General features: G+C 43.3%; 1 protein-coding gene across 2 annotated transcripts in view; it reads left to right on the top strand.

The window, feature by feature from the left end:
• Positions 1-16,558, top strand: part of NAF1 (nuclear assembly factor 1 ribonucleoprotein) — a 74,133-nt gene extending 57,575 nt beyond the window's left edge. For both annotated transcript variants that reach the window (XM_074951087.1, XM_074951086.1), the window contains exons 7-8: positions 9,901-10,006; positions 14,782-16,558. In XM_074951087.1, the coding sequence (XP_074807188.1) occupies positions 9,901-10,006; positions 14,782-15,230 (555 nt within the window). In that variant the 3' untranslated portion in view covers positions 15,231-16,558. The remainder of the gene's footprint in view (positions 1-9,900; positions 10,007-14,781) is intronic.
• The last annotated feature ends 1,681 nt before the right edge of the window (positions 16,559-18,239 follow it).

Raw genomic sequence — 18,239 nt, 5'->3', positions numbered from 1 at the left:
AAGTTTATGAAGGGGCAATGTATTATGCATTCCCCCTTTGAGAAATCTTGTCCCTCCTTGAGAGCTTAATTTGGTTTTAGTTACACTCGAGAAGCCACCTTTTTGAATCCTTGGATGAATGTTCCTTATCATTTGTCAGTTAAAATGGAATTCATTATTGTCATAACAGCCGAAAGGGTGTGAGTGAATTGAATGTCTTGATGGCTGGTCCACCTTTTATGTCCTTTCATAAACATAAGGTGGTTCTTAGGACTGATCCCAGTTTTTGCCAAAAGTGGCTTCTGATTTTCACATCAGACAATTAATTTGATGGTATTTATTTTCCAAAGTTGCACATTAATAAGAGTGATCTGTTTTACATACTTTGGAAGTAAGAGCTCTTGCATATTTAGATAGAACTAAAAGCTTTTGACAATCATCTAGATTATTCATGTCTTATGCTAACAATCACATTGGTTATACAGTTATTCCCAGACTATTTCTAGATGGATTAAAATGTATTATTGAATGTTACACGTGAGCAGACATTCCTGTGCCTGCAACAGTACAATCTCATTCCACTAGAGCTGCAGCGGCTTCTATTCTTTACCTTAAGCGAGTGTCTGTTACTGAAATTTGCAGAGCTGTGACTTCTGTTCTGTACACACTTTTGCTAAGTATTATACTCTCGATTTGGCCTCAAGGTCTGAAGCTAGATTGGTAGAATGGTGTTTCAGTTTCTGTTCAGTTAGGACTGTGTGCCATCCTCCAGGTTATTTTCAGCACTCCTTATCAAACTGCCTATAAATGGAGACTGCGAGGTGGCGGGTTGGGGCATGGCCGTGACTATGAACCCTGCGTTCGAGACCCATGTGTCATGATAAGAGTTAAGCATGTGCTTAAATGCTTTCTTGAATTGGGGACTGGCTTACAACATCGGTAATATGTGATGGATGGCTCTGTCACAGTTGTCAATTAGTGAGGTTGTGCTATATATTTAATAGGCAGTAGGTTTACAACAAACAAAAGGAAGTATTTCTTCACATAACGCCCAGTCAACCTGTGGAACTCATTGCCAGAGGACATTATGAAGGCCAAGACTATAACAGGGTTCAAAAAAGAACTAGATAAGTTCATGGAGGATAGGTCCATCAATGGCTATTAGCCAGGATGGGCAGGGATGGTGTCCCTACCCTCTGTTTGCCAGAAGCTGGGAATGGGTGACAGGATGGATGATTGCCTGTTCTGTTCATTTCCTCTGAGGCTTCTGGCTTTGGCCACTGTCAGAAGACAGGATACTGGGCTAGATGGACCTTTGGTCTGACCCAGGAGGCTGTTCTTATGTAATATGCAGACCCACTGAAAGAAGAAATGAAGGTTATTTACTTCCCACCTGCCTTCCCCTCTTTCTCAGCCCTTTTGTTCTGTGTCTCTGTGTTGGTGGTGGAAGAAACACAGGTGGTAGAGGGCACTGCATCCCCTTATATAGCCTTGCCCTCAGAACGTTTGGAGATGCTGAAGGAAGATGTGGCAGGGGGCGTGAGAGCGCTCTTAATGGATGCTGCTTGGAGAAGGTTCTATCATTAGGCACCACTAGGCAGTGCAAAACCCATATGTGTGAATATGCAGAGCCATCTCGAAGAACTCCAGTTTACAAGTAAGAAACCTTTCTTTCTGGAGACTGTTTCCAGAAACAAGTTGTGGAGCTGTCCAGCAGTAGTTCTTCTCTGAGGGCATTGCCCTTACATTCCTATTTGTGGAATGGGGCTCATTCCAGTTTTCTCAGTATCACTTGAGCTTTGGAACAGCCTTCAAAAACCAGGGTTTACTGGTACTGTACAAGAGCTCTCTCCAGTACAGGCTACAAAAGGGTCCCTAGCAATCTTACGTGGAGGAAGGACCTTCTTTTTTGCCCAGTCACTTTTCTGTAATTATGATCCAGTACTCCTTTAATTTCTAGTATTAAACCATATTCTAGTTAGCTAGGGTCTGATTTCTTCAGGTATTTAGGTGCCTAAATATTCAGAGGTGTGCCTAGTAGGATTTTCAAAAGCACTGAAGCACCTAACTCATATTCTCTCACAATTAGGTCAACCCATTTCAGGCCTCTTTTCCTTGTTCTCTCTTTAACATATGGGCTTAACACCATGGCGCCAGGTTTATATAACTTTTGGTGGGTCTGTGGTGTCCATGCTCCACCAATATTTAAAGAACGTGGACCCGGCTCCACCAGTGTTTGGGCTTACCAAACTTTGGGGGGGCCCGTGCTTCAGGGTGATACGGGGTCCAGGGTGGTCTGGGAAGCTAGTGGGGGGCCTGATGCAGGCAGCAGCAAGTGACCCGGCCCCAGCCCGCCCCACTCTGCCCCACCCCGCAGGCTCCCGGCATTGCTTGGGGGATGGGGCAGAAGCCTGAAGGAGGCAGGATGTGGGCTTGGGGGAAGGGGTGGAATGGGGGTGGAACAGGGGCAAGCTGGGGCCAGGTCGCTCACTGCTGCCAGCGCCAGGCCCCCCACTAGCCCCCCAGGTCACCCTGGACCCCTCATCCCCCTGAAGTGTGGGGCCCCCCAAAGTGCAGTAAACCCAAACATTGGTGGAGCTAGGCCCACATTCTTAAATATTGGTGGAGCACGGGCACCAGGGACCCATATAACTCTCCGCCTTAACACTTCTTTACTGGCAAGTTTGTAATTTTCAAGTAGGTCTGGATTAACCATGAACTCAGTTGTCCCATGCCTTGGGCCCCCATCTTTGGGGTCACCTGATGATATCTGGGCAGTTAAGCCACACAGCTTTTTCTAGCAAACTCTGAGATTGGTCCATTTGCTGCAATGCTAAGGGGAAGTTATTGCAGCTCTTCCATAAGGTGATTCTTACAGCGCATTAAGTGAAACAAAAAAGTTAGCTGCAGGAGGTACCTTGGTTGTTCTAGGGCGGGAGCAAAGATTATGCAAGGTCTTTTAAGAATCATGACTGGAAAAAGTTGCTGAAAGGCTTTTTCAATAATAAACATTATATTGGCATATACTTCATGACTTTTATGGTTCGCTTATGAATGTAATACAAGAAGTCTGAATATAGCAATTTGCTGGTCTGCGTTACCTTTTTAATGATCTTTGTTTAAATCCAAGCATTTCAGCAGTGTGTTAGCTCACTGCCTTTAATAGAAACAGGTGCCCATTTTGTTTTTCTGCACTTACTAATATGGGTTCTTAGTATAGTAGCAAAATAATTTTGGCTTTAGTTATGGTTTTGTTTTGTTTAGTTTTTTAAGTCCAGAACAAAGGAGCAAGTTCTCAAAGAACTACTCACACCACAAGACTTCTTCATAGTGTGTGGGTGGATGCTGTGACGTTTTAATGAGTAATATTAATCTTAAATGAATTGTGTTAGCCAGAATTCCAAATGCTGCATAGCCAAGCTAAATCAGAATACAAATGTTGCAGAAGTATTGAATGCATTATAATAGTGGCAAATGGTCTTTAAAGATCAATATTCTTTAAAATAAAGAAGTAGTTTCCTCCTGTTACTCCAGCTTTCAGCAAGCAGTGTTCTTACCACCACCATGCAGGTTTAAAATTCACTTTTGTTGTGAAACTTCTATTGTATAAAATGTGTATATTTTATATTCTGTACTTGTGGATAATGAATTAAAGTAAGAGGCACTAAGTTAAAATGTATTGGTGTTTTCTTCTTCGAGTGATTATTCATGTCCATTCCAGGCAGGTGTGCATGCCAGCCGGAAGATTTTTCTCCTAGCAGCGTTCATAGGGTTGGCCTGGGCGCCCCTTGGAGTGGCGCCTTCATGGCACCCAATATCAGGCCCTGCCGACCCCCCACCCCCTCAGTTCCTTCTTACCGCCCGTGACGGCTAGCTGGAACTTTTCTCACTCTTAGAGCAAGCGCCTTAGCAGTGTCTTTGTTCTGAGTGTAAACAGTTATTCTCTATAGTTATACTTTTCATATAGTTAGCAGTGGTTTGTTAGATAGTTCGTTTCCCCTTTGGGGGTATGCCCGGGTCTCTGGGGTTTAAACTCTGTGAGTCCTGTGGAAAGTTTATGCCCAAGAGTGATCCTCACTCGTCTTGCCTGCAGTGCCTTGGTGAGACTCATCAAAAGGACAAGTGCCGCATTTGCAAGGGTTTCCGCCCAAGAACCCATAAGGACAGAGAGCAGAGACTAAAACGCCTGCTCATGGAAGTGGCTCTGAGACCGCAATCCGACCCGAGACCCAACGACCCGGCACTGAGCATGTCCTCTTCGCTGTGCAGTGCTCCGGCGCCAACGGCATGCGAAATGGGCTGGGCTAAGGATTCTAAAGCCCACTGGCACTGCCACTACTCGGGCCATAGGGCGTCAGCCTCAGTTCGGCACCGTTCTCCATCTCCGGTGCCAGTAAAGAAGAGGCTGGTGAGGGACCGATCACCCCCCTTGAAGCCTAAGGGACCAGCGCTGTCCACGAGTGGCTTGGGACAGACCTCCTCTGCCTTGCTTCCGCCCAGGGTTTCGTCAACTCCTGCCCGGCCGGGGTCCAATCGAGTCCGAACCCTCCTCGATCCCTGGACCATCTGATAGACATACAACCACCATTGACGCCGGAAGCGTTTGAGGTGGCAACGGACCTGATGCGCCTTCCGGTGCCGTCCTCCCCCAAAGGAGGGAGAAATCTCTGGTGACCGCATGCCCCCTGTTCCACTCCAGGGGTAAGCCAACCATAAGAGACTTCACAGCTTGAAGGACTTGAGGGCTACCCTTCGCTCACTGGGGCTTCACATGCCTGCTCTCCAGCGCAAACATTTTAGGCCTCAACCTGCCGCTCGTCCTTACCAACCCCAAAACCTCCAGGACGCTCCGCGTAGACGGAACAGGAGTACTTGGAGGAGGCAAAGCTCCCTCTGGACAAAGCTTGGGCCAGCCCAGGGCCCCACTGGGCTCTAGACCACCCTTTTGAGGGTACGGTCGAGGACGGCTTGCCAGTACGATCATTGGATCCTTCCCATCTTACTTTCTCGTCCTGTCTATCCCCTTTCTACTGTGCCTGGCCTCGAATTACTTCAGACCGATGGGTGCTCCACATGGTAGAGAGGGGATATTCCATCTAATTCTGTACCCTCCCGCCCCGCGCTCCCCCCCCCAACCGCTGCCCCGTCCCTCTTGAGGGACTCCTCTCACGAGCAACTTCTAATTCAAGAGGTGCAGTCCCTCTTCTCGGTAGGGGCAGTGGAGGAGGTTCCTCAGTAGCTAAGGGGCAAGGGTTTCTGCTCCCGGTATTTCGTCAGACCCATACTAGACCTGTGACAGCTGAACAAGTACGTAAAGAAACTCAAGTTCCGCATGGTCTCACTAACCTCCATTATCCCCTCACTGGATCCAGGAGACTGGTACGCCACCCTCGACTTGAAGGACATGTATTTTCATATCGCAGTAGTCCCATATCACAAATGCTATCTCAGATTCGTGGTGAACGGAGGCCACTACCAGTTTACCATCCTCCCGTCTGGACTGTCGACTGCCCCCCAAGTATTCACAAAATGCATGACAGTTGTCACGGCGTTCCTGCGCAAGTGCCAGATACAGGTTTTTCCATACCTCGACGACTGGGCTGATCAAAGGTCTCTCGAGAGCCCAGGTGGAGGCTCAGGTCGAGTTTTGAAGGAGGACCTTCCTCGACTTAGGTCTCCTCCTGAATGAGGAGAAATCTAACCTGTCCCCGGTGCAGAGGATGGAATTCACAGGCGCGGTCCTGGACACTACCCAAGCCAGGGCGAACCTCCTGGAGGCCAGGTTTCGCTCACTTCAGGACATCATACAGAGCCTCAGATGGTTCCCCACAACGTTGGCAAGAAACTGTCTAAAGCTACTGGGACACATGGCCTCCTGCACATACGTGGTGCAGCATGCCAGGCTCAGGCTGCGCCCACTTCAGTCTTGGCTAGCGGTGTACAGACCAGCCCGATGCGTTGGACAGGGTCGTAACTGTGCCCCGCCTGGTACTGGACTCCCTCCTATGGTGGCTCGACCCTCGAATGGTTTGTGCAGAGGTGCCTTTTTCCCAGCCCTCAGCCCTTGCTCACTTGGTGTCAGACACCTCGGATCTAGGTTGGGGGGCTCACCTAGGGGACCTCAAGACCCAAGGCCTCTGGTCTCCGGTGGACCTCGCTCTTCACATCAGTGTCAAAGAGCTGAGTGCAGTGCGTCTGGCATGCTATGCTTTCAAAACGCACATAATGGGCAGATGTGTTTCAATCCTCATGGACAACACCTCGGCGATGTTTTATATCAACAGATGGGGGGGCATGCACTTCTCCCCTGTGCCGAGAAGCCCTTGCGCTGTGGGATTTCTGCACAGAGCACTCGATCCACCTGCAGGCTTCATACCTCCCAGGGGTGTGAAACACACTGGCGGACAGTCTCAGCTGGATCTTCAATGGCCATGAGTGGTCCCTTCGGCCAGATGTGAGCTCAGTCTTCCGGTTCTGGGGCTCTCCCCAGATAGACCTGTTCGCCACTCCGGGCAACAGGAAATGTCAGACATTTTGTTCCCTCGGGAGCCATGGCCCGGGGTCCATCAGGGACGCCTTCCTTCTCTCATGGGAGGGCTGCCTGCTATATGCTTTCCCACCTATCCCCCTAGTCCACAGGGTGCTCCTCAAGATCCGCAGGGACCGGGGCCGAGTCATACTAATAGCGCCGGCGTGGCCGCGTCAGCACTGGTTCATCTCACTTTTGGAAATGTCCATAGTGGTCCCACTCACCTTACTGCTGGTCCCTCACCTGATCACGCTGGACCAGGGCTGGCACCTGAATCTGGAGTCGCTCCACCTTACAGCCTGGATGCTCCATGGCTAAGTGCCGCAGAGCTGTCTTATTCGGACCAGGTCAGACAAGTCCTCCTGGGTAGTAGAAAGCCCTCCACCAAGGCTACTTACCTGGCCGAGTGGAAAAGGTTTTTCATCTGGGCAGAGCAACGTAGTCAGTCGCCGCTCCTTGCCTCCATATCACTTATACTGGACTACCTCCTTCACCTAAAGCATCAAGACTTGTCCCGGTCATCAATAAGGGTCCACTTGGCCGCTATCTCCGCCTTCCATCCAGGCTCAGATGGTCTCTCGGTCTTTGCAAACCCTATGGTCAGTCATTTTCTCAAGGGTTTGGACAGGCTTTTCCCACAGGCGCATCGGCCGGTCCCTGTCTGGGACCTCAATTTAGTCCTCTTCAGGCTTACAGGCTCACCATTTGAAACTCTGGCCACCTGTTATATCTCTCATTCAAGGTCGCGTTCCTTGTGGCAATTACCTTGGCTCGACGGGTTTCGGAGCTCAGAGCCCTCACGTCTGAGCCCCCTTACACAGTTTTTCATAAGGATAAGGTCCAGCTCAGGCCTCAGCCGGCTTTTCTCCTGAAGGTCGTCTCCCATTTTCACAAGACCCAGGACATCTTCCTTCCAGTGTTTTATCCCAAGCCACACTCCTCTGATAGGGAGCGTAGGCTGCACTCACTGGACATGCGTAGGGCCTTAGCCTTCTATATAGAGAGAACTAAGTCATTCCGGAAGTCCGTCCAACTCTTTGTAACCGTGGCAGACAGAATGAAGGGCCTCCCAGGATCTTCTCAACGCATATCATCATGGATAACGTCCTGCATTAGGGAGTGCTATACCCTGGCAAAGGAACCCGCTCCGCAGATAACCTCTCATTCTACCAGGGCCCAGGCCTTCTCTGCGGCATTCCTGGCACAAGTCCCTATTCAGGAAATTTGCAGGGCAGCTACGTGGTCCTCGATACATACATTTACGTTGCACTATGCAATTACACAGTTCAGACGATGCGGCTTTTGGGCGACCTGTGCTCTTTTCTGTGGATAACTCCGACCCCACCTCCTGAGCTCTAGCTTGTGAATCACCTGCCTGGAATGGACATGAACAGTCACTCGAAGAAGAAAAAATGTTTACTCACTTCCTCATAATTGTTCTTCGAGATGTGTTGTTCATGTCCATTCCAATACCCACCCTCCTACCCCTCTGTTGGAATAGTCGGCAAGAAGGAACTGAGGAGGTGGGGGCTGGCGGGGCCCGATATTGGGCGCCATGAAGGTGCCACTCCAGGGGGCGCCCAGGCCGACCCTACGGATGCTGCTAGGGGAAAAATCTTCCAGCTGCCGTGCATGCGGCGCGCACACACCTGCCTGGAATGGACATGAACAACACATCTCGAAGAACAACTGTTACGAGAAAGTGAGTTACTTTTTTTTTTTTTTTTTTTTGCTGTTGATTAGCACTATTCACAAAAAATACTTTATGTATTGGATTATTTTTCAAGCTTGACTTGTCATAATGAGTGCTTAACAAGCACCCTGTCCTCTGTGTAAATGGTTAATTTTTCACTGCAGCCTCTAGGCAATTGAATAATTAGAAGGATAAGCTATTACCAGCAGGAGAGTGAGTTTGTGTGTGTGGTTTTTAGAGGGGGGTGAGGGGGTGAGAGAACCTGGATTTGTGCTGGAAATTGCCCACCTTGATTATCATACACATTGTAAAGAGAGTGGTCACTTTGGATGGGCTACTACCAGCAGGAGAGTGAGTTTGTGTGTAGGGGGGTGGAGGGTGAGAAAACCTGGATTTGTGCTGGAAATGGCCCAACTTGATGATCACTTTAGATAAGCTATTGCCAGCAGGAGAGTGGGGTGGGAGGAGGTATTGTTTCATGGTCTCTGTGTATATAATGTCTTCTGCAGTTTCCACAGTATGCATCCGATGAAGTGAGCTGTAGCTCACGAAAGCTCATGCTCAAATAAATTGGTTGGTCTCTAAGGTGCCACAAGTACTCCTTTTTTTTTTTTTTTTTTTTTTTTAGAAGGATCACATTTTTAAAGGCATTTAGGCACCCATTGATTTCCATAAGTTAGTTGCCTAAATACCTTTAAAATTTGGGCCAAAGTGCCTTCATAAATATTTTTGTTTAGTAGCTGGGAATTTGTTGGACTGGGGGAAGAAAAGAAGAAAAATTAATGTTATTTCTCCATCCCCTCATATGAGGATTTATGGTATGTGCTGTGTTGGATTGAGATTCACTTAATCTGTACATGTGTCTAAGAAATCTTTATTACGGCAAAGTGCTTAGCAAGTGGTGATCAGTTACTTACAAGTAGGAAGCTCATCAGAATGATCCCATCATAATCGCCTCCAACACTGGACAATACAACGTCAACCTCCCTTTGTTACACAAACTTACTTATTTATAACTTTCTTTTCTTATATGCATTTGTCTCTCATTTCTATGTTAACTTTCATTCTCCATCATTACAAGTTTTGTGTTGGTTCAAGTGGATCTTTTCTAGCTTTTTTTAGTTACTTTATCTGGTCTTTTACTCATAAACATGATTAACATGCAATTTCTTACACATGCACAGTTCTGCTTATGCTTATGCTGTTAAATGTTATCAGACAAACTCTTAAAATTCACAACACACTTCTATCAGGCCTAAATATGCCTTTGCTGCCAACATACTGCAGAGGGTTTTTCCGGCCAGTTCAGATTTTTGAATGAGGAATTATTAGCTGTGTAATAACTGGTTGACCCTGTTTTTTGATAACTTCTAATGAGTAAAAAATACATTGTAGGCAGCATCCAGTAACTATTAACAATACTGCATGTATGTTTATATACACATATATAGTTAGTTATTACATCCAAAAAACTAAATTAAGCATTCAGAAGTTAGGAAATGATAGAATTAAAGTTGTCTGTGAAATCTTAATTTAAATCCCTTGTGCATATGCATGGTGATACAGTCTGTAATTACTTGATCAGCCTATTTTCCAAAGGACCTCTGTAAGGTATTCTAAAAGTTAAAATGTTGACTTTTAAATGTATAACAATTTTTTGACAATTTTTCTAAATATCATCTTTTTGTACTTCCCTAAGGCCTTAGATTTCAGTGATGATGAAATGGAGAGGCAGGGAATAACAAAGAAAAAGAAATCTCGGAATCAAGAAAGAAAGAAAGCCAAATCAGAAGTGAATGACTCAAGTGAGTAAATACCATAGAGAAAATAAATGGTTTAACCTCAGTCCCTCAAACCAAGTCTGAAAAGCATAGTGATAGATGTTTCTTTAAATTTCATACTGGTTTAATATTGGAGCTTTGGTACATTTCATCATGAAATCTTTCAATTCTTTTAAAAATTGTAATTCAAAGCACATGAGGGCATATCCCTTAAACTTGCACTATTTGATACAGATAAACACACTAATAAGTTTTTTATGAGGAGATTATTGTTTTACTAAATGATCACTTTTTTATGTAAATATACATAATTTATTAAGTATCTGTGGTACATATAATGAATATTCTAAATTGTGAATTTACGTACTATCCAAAAATGAAAAGTAAATCTGCTGATCTAGTGTGATTGTTGAAACATGGTTAGGAATGGAATTCAGTTCTTTACTCTGTAGCTGACAGCAGCTGAGAACACAGTGGGGGCAGCTGTCACAAACTCTCACAAAAGGAGAAATGACTCATTAGTGTCCCTCTCTAGACAACATATATCAAAACTGACAGACTTCATGGGAGCTGCATCACAGTCACCTTGGCTGGAAGGACATAGTTACCTCCGTGCAGAGGCATTGAATAGAGAGAGAAGACGCTACCCACTAAATGAAAACATTTAATCTTGATGAAGCACTCAGTTCATCATTTACAGTAACCCCTCACTTAATGTTGTTTTGTTTTGTTGTTAGGTCGCTGACCTATTAGAGAACATACTTCTTTAAAGTCCTGCAATGTTCCCTTATTACGTTGTGTGTCTCCTCCCATTCTGCCCGCCCAGCGCTCCTGCCGGATAGCGGGGTGGGGGCGCAGGGGTTTGCCCCGTTCCTCCCGCTTGGCATTCCAGCCAGGGAGTGGGCAAGCCCCTGCGTCCCCACCCTGCTCCCCGGCAGGAGAGCTGGGCAGGTGGACTGGGGCAAGACCCCATGCCTTGACCCCGCTCCCCAGCAGCATCACTGGGCAGGCACAACGGGATAAGCCCCCATCCCGCTCCCCGACAAGAGCCCCAGGTGGGTGGAATGGGGCAAGCCCCAATCCTGCTACACCCCTGCCTCAACCAAGCTTCACAATCACCATTGGTGAGTACAGTATTAAAATGTTAGTATAGAATTATTTAAAACTTATACTGTATATGTATATAATGTCTTTTATCTGGTGAAAAAAATTTCCCTGGAACCTAACCACACCCCCCCGCATTTACATTAACCAGTTAAAGAGTACATAGTCTGGCAAGGATTCTGGTGTACCTGACATTTAAATAATCTCATTTCTTTACTGGGAAAATGGAGTATCTGTTATATGTTGATGTATCTATAGAAATTTCACAAACGCACCAAAGTTTTTTAGAATAGTCTAACCCTTAAACCACTGGCAAGAGTTGTCCTTGATACACTAGTTTAGTGGTACCTGGAATTTGCAAGAGTTCACCATTGTTTTTCTCTTTTGGTTTTGAGTCTGAAAGCCAAATACAAACATAACTCACTAAATTGGAACAAAGAATTGCTATCAGATGAGCTTAAATATTTACAGATTAAATGAGAACTTTATTGTGAACTAAAAATATTACTTTGCTTAATTATTATGTTGTATGGAAGATTATATATATACTTAATATTAAATTTGCATGTGTGTGCAAACACAATATAATGGTATGCTAGTTTAGATTGAATAAATGGGCCCAACGAATCAAAGGTGTTAATTTAACCCAGTTAGTGTTCAACATTAAACATTTTAAACTGGGTTCAGTGTTTGGTATACAAAAACCTCAGCCTGCTTAGTGCTATGGTAAATGCCATTAAAAATCCTACTAACCTTTTATTAAAGGTACAGAAAAGAAGGAAAAACAGTTAAGCATTTAAAATGTAAAGTATTAAGTTAAAATGAAAGCCTTACAACATCCCTTGTTCCCTTTCCCCTGAGCTGAAGAGAATTTTTAGGACAAATACCCTTGTTTGACAGTCTTTTTGATGATATCAAAGATAATATCAGTCCTTTTTGGGAAAAAGAGAGGTAATTAGTTGTGATAGGCTAGAGCTGTTGCTGCTGCTGCTGTTAAAGTCTGATTTTGTTTCCTAAGAAGATATAAGACAAAAACACAAAAGGGGAGAGAAGAATAAGAGAGAGAGAAAATGCAGCTTCTATACCTGGGGTTGTCTTTCCCTTGCATCCTCACCCCTGGAAATACACAGTCTTATCAGCCATTCCAAGACTTGGCAACAGCCTTCGGCTGTTCAGGGCACTGCTGTAAGGTGCCTCTTTCTGGCCACAGGCTTATAGCAGTGTTACAAAATATGCAGCCTTGTCTTTTATTAGACAGAAGGGAAAAGGAAAGGGAAGAAGTAAGATGGGGAAAGGAAAGGACACACAGAGCGTCAAGTAGTTGGCAAAGTCTAACATCCCTGAAAGTATGCAGGATTCAACTTGAGCTGGTGATGTCATCTAGCGTGCTCGCTCTCTCACTCACCCAGTTTGCTTAAGACATCTTTCAAGTTCAGGATAAAGAAGTTCTGGGGTCCCAGGAGACCTTGGGGATGGCAGCCATGATGGGAAGCTTGTTTCAGTAGCTGCTGGCAAACAGCTGCTGCTTTTGCTAATTTTTTTTTTAAAGTCTTGTTTTTTAAGGACCCCGAAAGGGAGGTTTGGATGGAATAGTCCATTCTTTCATTATTTTTGTTCACCAATTGTTAGGCCTAGTTTTTGAAACACCAATTTTGGCCTATTGGTTTTCAGTTCCACACTTTTCTTGTTTACCAAGCATGATTTTAACATAGTCCTTCAGTTATATCACTAGGCCTTTTTATTGGGACTAATTGAGTTTTTCTGTTTTGCTTCTTTTCCCATTGACATTTGTTGTTATAGATTGTGAACTCTTATAAACTTGCTTACTTTTTTTTTTTTTTTTTTTTTTTACAGATGAGCTCATAATTAACCTGTTGGCTCAGTGCTTACAACAGTAGGGATGTCAATAAAAATGTAAATTCCCTAGATGACTAATGCTGAACCTTGTGAATATTTTATGACCAAAGATATCCTGATAATTTTCCTTTCAGTGGAATAATAAGCTCAGTTTTTTAAATGTACATGCTTTTAAAATGATCTTCCCAAGTGAGTCAAAATACCTTTTAATTAAGGGCTCCATGACTTGCTTTTTGTTATCATAAAAATCAAAATCCTGATTAAGCCTGTTATGTGCTTACTCTGATAAATTAAATAATTAGAGTTAATATAGGGGATGTCCTTTGACACTACCTTGCATGACACGTGTAAAATTTAAATGGTGAAATCAAGATTCTGCATACTGATAAATTGTATAGCCAATTGCTTGACCACACTTTGATTTGGTATGAAATGTATTCAAGAGACCAAATAACCATTGTCAGTCAGGTTTATTGCTAAAGGATATTAGTTTCAAGGAATCTGTCTTGTGCAGGTGGTGGTAAATTCAACATACACACAAGGGATGCTCCCAAAGTCACACATTTTAACTAGGCGTGTTTATCATCCTATAAATGATATTGCAAGTTACAAAACTTTGTACATATCACTAAAATCCACCAGTTTGACCCAGTTCTTTAACTTGTTGTTCTGTTCCGTCCTTATTCTTATTTTGGATACTAGTATTCGAGATACTAGTTCATGAAGGTACCTCCTTAGCTTGTACTAGGTCAGAACATTAATGTATTTTGCCTTTGGTACATTTCTTGTGTTCTAATGTCAAAGTTGACTTCAGCTTTGTAAAGTGATACTTAGCATAAGTGAACAGGCTTGTAAAAAGACATAGGTCAAAACAGGCCCTGTAACTGCTAGAAATAGATATACAGTATAAAGTTATATTGATACTGTATGCTTAAGGCATATTAATATATGTGGAATCAATAATTCACGTTGATAATGTGATATAATTATAATTAGCCTTGCATATATTGGTCAACTCTGTGCATAAATATGATCTCTTGGCTTCTTATCGGACCAAAATGTGGTGGGTTTTTTTGATGGCTACAGGCAACGTATTGGGTTTATTGGATTTACCCAATAAACATTTGGTTGGTTGTTAGGTAGATCCAGTACCAGTAATCTTAGCATGTTCACTGGAGTTAAAATCTGAAAACTCCTGCACCGAATCAGAACACAAATGTTACATCTTCAGCTTTATATTTTTTCTATTCAAAACAAACTCTTTAAATTTTATTGTAAAGAAAACTTTAGAGTGTGCTATTCATAATTTGAGTATCTCTATGGTAAATAAACCATGTATGCTGGAGGAGGGAAAAAGCTGATGTTTCTTCTTTTTACTACTAATTTTCAAGCATTCAAATCTTACAAGAAAAACCCACTAAATATCACTGTTGTTTCAACATTGTTTTAAACCCTCCCACCCTAATGGAGTTCATTTAACATTTTGTTTACAAATGGTAATTTATTGACCACACTGACCACACTAATCACACAGCATTTACTAATTTCAGATGTTTAAAAGATACCTTACAGTTCATATGTTTGTTTTTTTTCATCATTTTTAAAACACAAATAGGTCAGCTGATAAACACTAAGCATAATCTAGTCCTTGTTTTGAGTTTGTTTAAACGCGAGTTGCATATTTTTATTCGTATACTGTTTAAGTATTAGATTTTAAAGAGAAAGAGAAGACCATCTGTTTTGTCAGACTTTTAGACTAAGCTGTTTTAAATATAGTCCAAGTTCCAAAATTTGAATATAAATACTAAAAAAATGTAATTCTGTGGCTATTTTTTAAGGTGAGAAAAAAGAAGTTCAGCATCAGTCTGTACAACAGCCTACTTCAAATTATTCAAGAGGCTATCGTGGCAGAGAATTTAATCCTGGCTTCTCAAGGGAGAGGTTTCCTCATCCATCTGTTAATCCAAGCTTCTCAAGACCACAACTAAGACCTCCGCACTTGTACTCTTCAGATCACAGGCTACATCAAGAATCTGCAATGTTTCCACAGCCTCACAGACAAAAAAATCCCATGATGCTGCAGTATCCTTTTCCTCCTCCAGGATTTGGACCTGTTGGTAATGAGATGCATCACTTTCCACCCCCAAATCCAAACATGATGTGGACAGGGCCCAACATGTACTCTAACATTTATAGTCCACCATTCCCATTCCCCCCACCCCCACCTCCACCCCCACCGCCTGCTTCTCCAAATGGTCATCCATCTCAGTTTGGACCTCCCAGTTAGACGAGTATTTTCATGACTGAGTGTACAATGAGCGGCAGATATTGGAAAACTATGGCTTTCCCACTCACAAACCCTCTTATGTTTTGTGATTGCTGTTTACATTTTATATGAGGGAGCTTAAATTATGTGTAAGAACAGAACAAATCCAAAGTTCTAATGCTAAATAGATACAGCCTTATGCAGCGATATCAGACATGCAAAGACTGGTGTTTCTTTTGATAGCCTATCTTTTAAAAAAATGAAATATATTGAATAATGAGTTAACTTTGATAATATGTGGTAAGTTTGAAGTATTCCAAGAATGAATAAACATTATTTTTACATTGTAACTGTCTAGATGTGTTTTTGTAGCAACTTTTGAACTAGCATTTATATAAAGCAGGGGTCGGCAACCTTTCAGAAGTGGTGTGCCTAGTCTTCATTTATTCACTCTAATTTAAGGTTTTGCGTGCCAGTAATACATTTTAATATTTTTAGACCCTCTCTTTCTATAAGTCTATAATATATAACTAAACTATTGTTGTATGTAAAGTAAATAAGGTTTTTAAAATGTTTAAGAAGCTTCATTTAAAATTAAATGAAAATGCAGAGCCCCCCGGACCGGTGGCCAGGACCCGGGCAGTGTGAGTGCCACTAAAAATCAGCTCGTGTGCCGCCTTTGGCATTCATGCCATAGGTTGCCCTACCCCTGATATAAAGTATCAATCTGATAGAGGTACGAGAGAAAATATTTGCTCTTGAGATGAAAATAAGGTTATATTGACAAAGATAGCATGATGATTAGTCCAGAAAAATATTTTAGGTAAAAAGTAAATATTGTAGTTTGTCGTATCTTAACTGAAAATGTTGCTTCTGTACAACTTGTTGAAAAAAATGACATAATTCAGTCTACTTTCATCACATTCTAAAGACCAATATTATATACCCTTTCTAAGAGGGTACTGTGACAGATATTGCAACTCCATGCAGTATCTCGGGGGACCACATTGTTAAGTTTCATGAATGGTTTATGTATCACAGTGGACCAGGGATTGTATGTAGCTCCACTGCGGGAGTGTTACCACAGCTCCTCCAGGAAATAAAAAAGAGTAGGGAGGTGATTAAGGCAAATCACTCAGGCTGTAACCACTTCTAGAGAATTATCAGCCCCTGAGGAGGTTTGTGTATGCTGGTTCAGACTGGTTTTTACCAGAGAGCAAAAAGGGCTTTTAGTATAAAATTGAGTTTATAATGACAATGGGCCCTCTTTCTGATCCAGCAAATGGACAGGACGTCTGTGCAAATGGGACCCCAACTCTTGTGGAAGGGTTGGAGAGACTTACTTACTAGGGACCAATAAGACGAATGACTTCTGATAAGCTTCTAGCATGTGTGTAGGAATTTTTATTGTTTTTACATGTTTTCTCTGTAATGCTTTTATCCTGAGAATAAATGTACTTGGCTTTGTGAAAGCTGGTTGGTAACTGGTATACACTATTGTAGCCCCTGGAGAAAGGTTAACCACCGGTGATAGACCACAATCAGACTTACCAGAGAAATCAGTGAGGTGCAGAGGGACTGCAAGCCTAAATCCCTGGTCTAGAGGGAGCGGTGTGGGTCTCTGCCCAAGAGCCTGAAATCTTAAGTGGGTGTCCTCCAGGAAGATCAGGGTGGGTAGGGGGCAAAGATTCAGTTAACCGTGAAACTGTGACACGCGCAGGTTAATCACTGCTAAAACAAGGTTTTTTGTATTCTCTTTTTGAACCGACTTGCAAGTGAACCGTCTTGTAAACATATTGAGCCAAATTTTTCTCCTCGTGTCTGAAATAACTGTAAATCTTGAGTAACTTGCTGAGTGAGCCACTCTGGATAATCAGGAAACTAGCTACTCTGGGGACTGAGTTGAACTCACTAGGTTATGAAATGGAATTATGAAATTAATATAAAAAAGAAATGTACAAGAACAAAGGTGTAATTTAGGAATTTAAAATAAATTTTACTCAGGTATGTTAGGAAGTAAATCTGTTAGGCTAGAAACTTGAGGGAACCATATTATCAGGAAACAGGGCCTGCATCAGAGCCAGTCTCAGGGCAAACTAAAGAGTGCATCCGGCCTGTAGTGGACTGCCTAAGTGGCTACACTGCCTGATTGGTTCGAAGGGTCAGCAGATGAGCTTTTAAGCCCAGCAGCAGTTTAGCTGCTGCTCAACGCAGTCACCCACGGCTGTGATAGCTCTTGCTCCTGCCTTGTTTTCTTATTGAATTAGCTTTAATACCTTTGGAGTCCATTGTATTAAAATGCAATTGTGTATGAGTTATTGTGGAATGGCATGTAACTTCTGTAAGAGATTGACTAATTCAATCACTGGAAGATATTAGGAACTTCAAAGGGCCTTTTGGAACAATACATGTAAAGTGGCTTTACTAGGATTTCCTGGGTGGTGTAAGGGGAATGCAAATGATCCACTTTGAATTCACCCTTTTCCCAGTGAGGAAAATCCATTGTCTACTAATTGATTCTGAGTTTCCAGGAGCTCGTGAAGACCTCTGAACAGTATAAAGGGTGGACTAAATATGTTCCGAATGCGCTTCTTTTGAACGGAAGCCTGAGAGTGGGTGACCTTGCTGGACCACTAAGGGAAATACAGCTGCTGTTGCCCTGAGACCGACAAATTGATTAACCTATTCCCACAAATAAGGAAACCCATGTGACTGGTTACCCCCCATTCCGGGGTGCCACCTGATGTACTGGGGTACCTCTGAGCCCACCTGTTCCACCACCCTGGGCTCCCTTACACTGTCCTGCTGAGCCAGGCCTTCAAGCCTCCTCCAGCGCGCGCACACAAGTAGGGGCACACCCAGCTGCAGAAAGATGCAGACACTGAAATCAGCTCTTCGTGGGAAGACTCAGTTAGGGAATTGCCCAGAACTCCAGTGCACTCCCCCTCTGGAGTGTAAACACAAAAATGTATTGTCTTGTGCTGCACAGAAAACACTACACCTAAGCTTATTAAATTCGCACTCTCCCTC

This window comes from Natator depressus, chromosome 4 (genome assembly GCF_965152275.1).
Source record: "Natator depressus isolate rNatDep1 chromosome 4, rNatDep2.hap1, whole genome shotgun sequence".
Taxonomy (NCBI): domain Eukaryota; kingdom Metazoa; phylum Chordata; order Testudines; family Cheloniidae; genus Natator; species Natator depressus.
The sequence above is the reverse complement of the archived record's forward strand: the minus strand, read 5'-3'. Positions and strand labels throughout refer to the sequence as shown.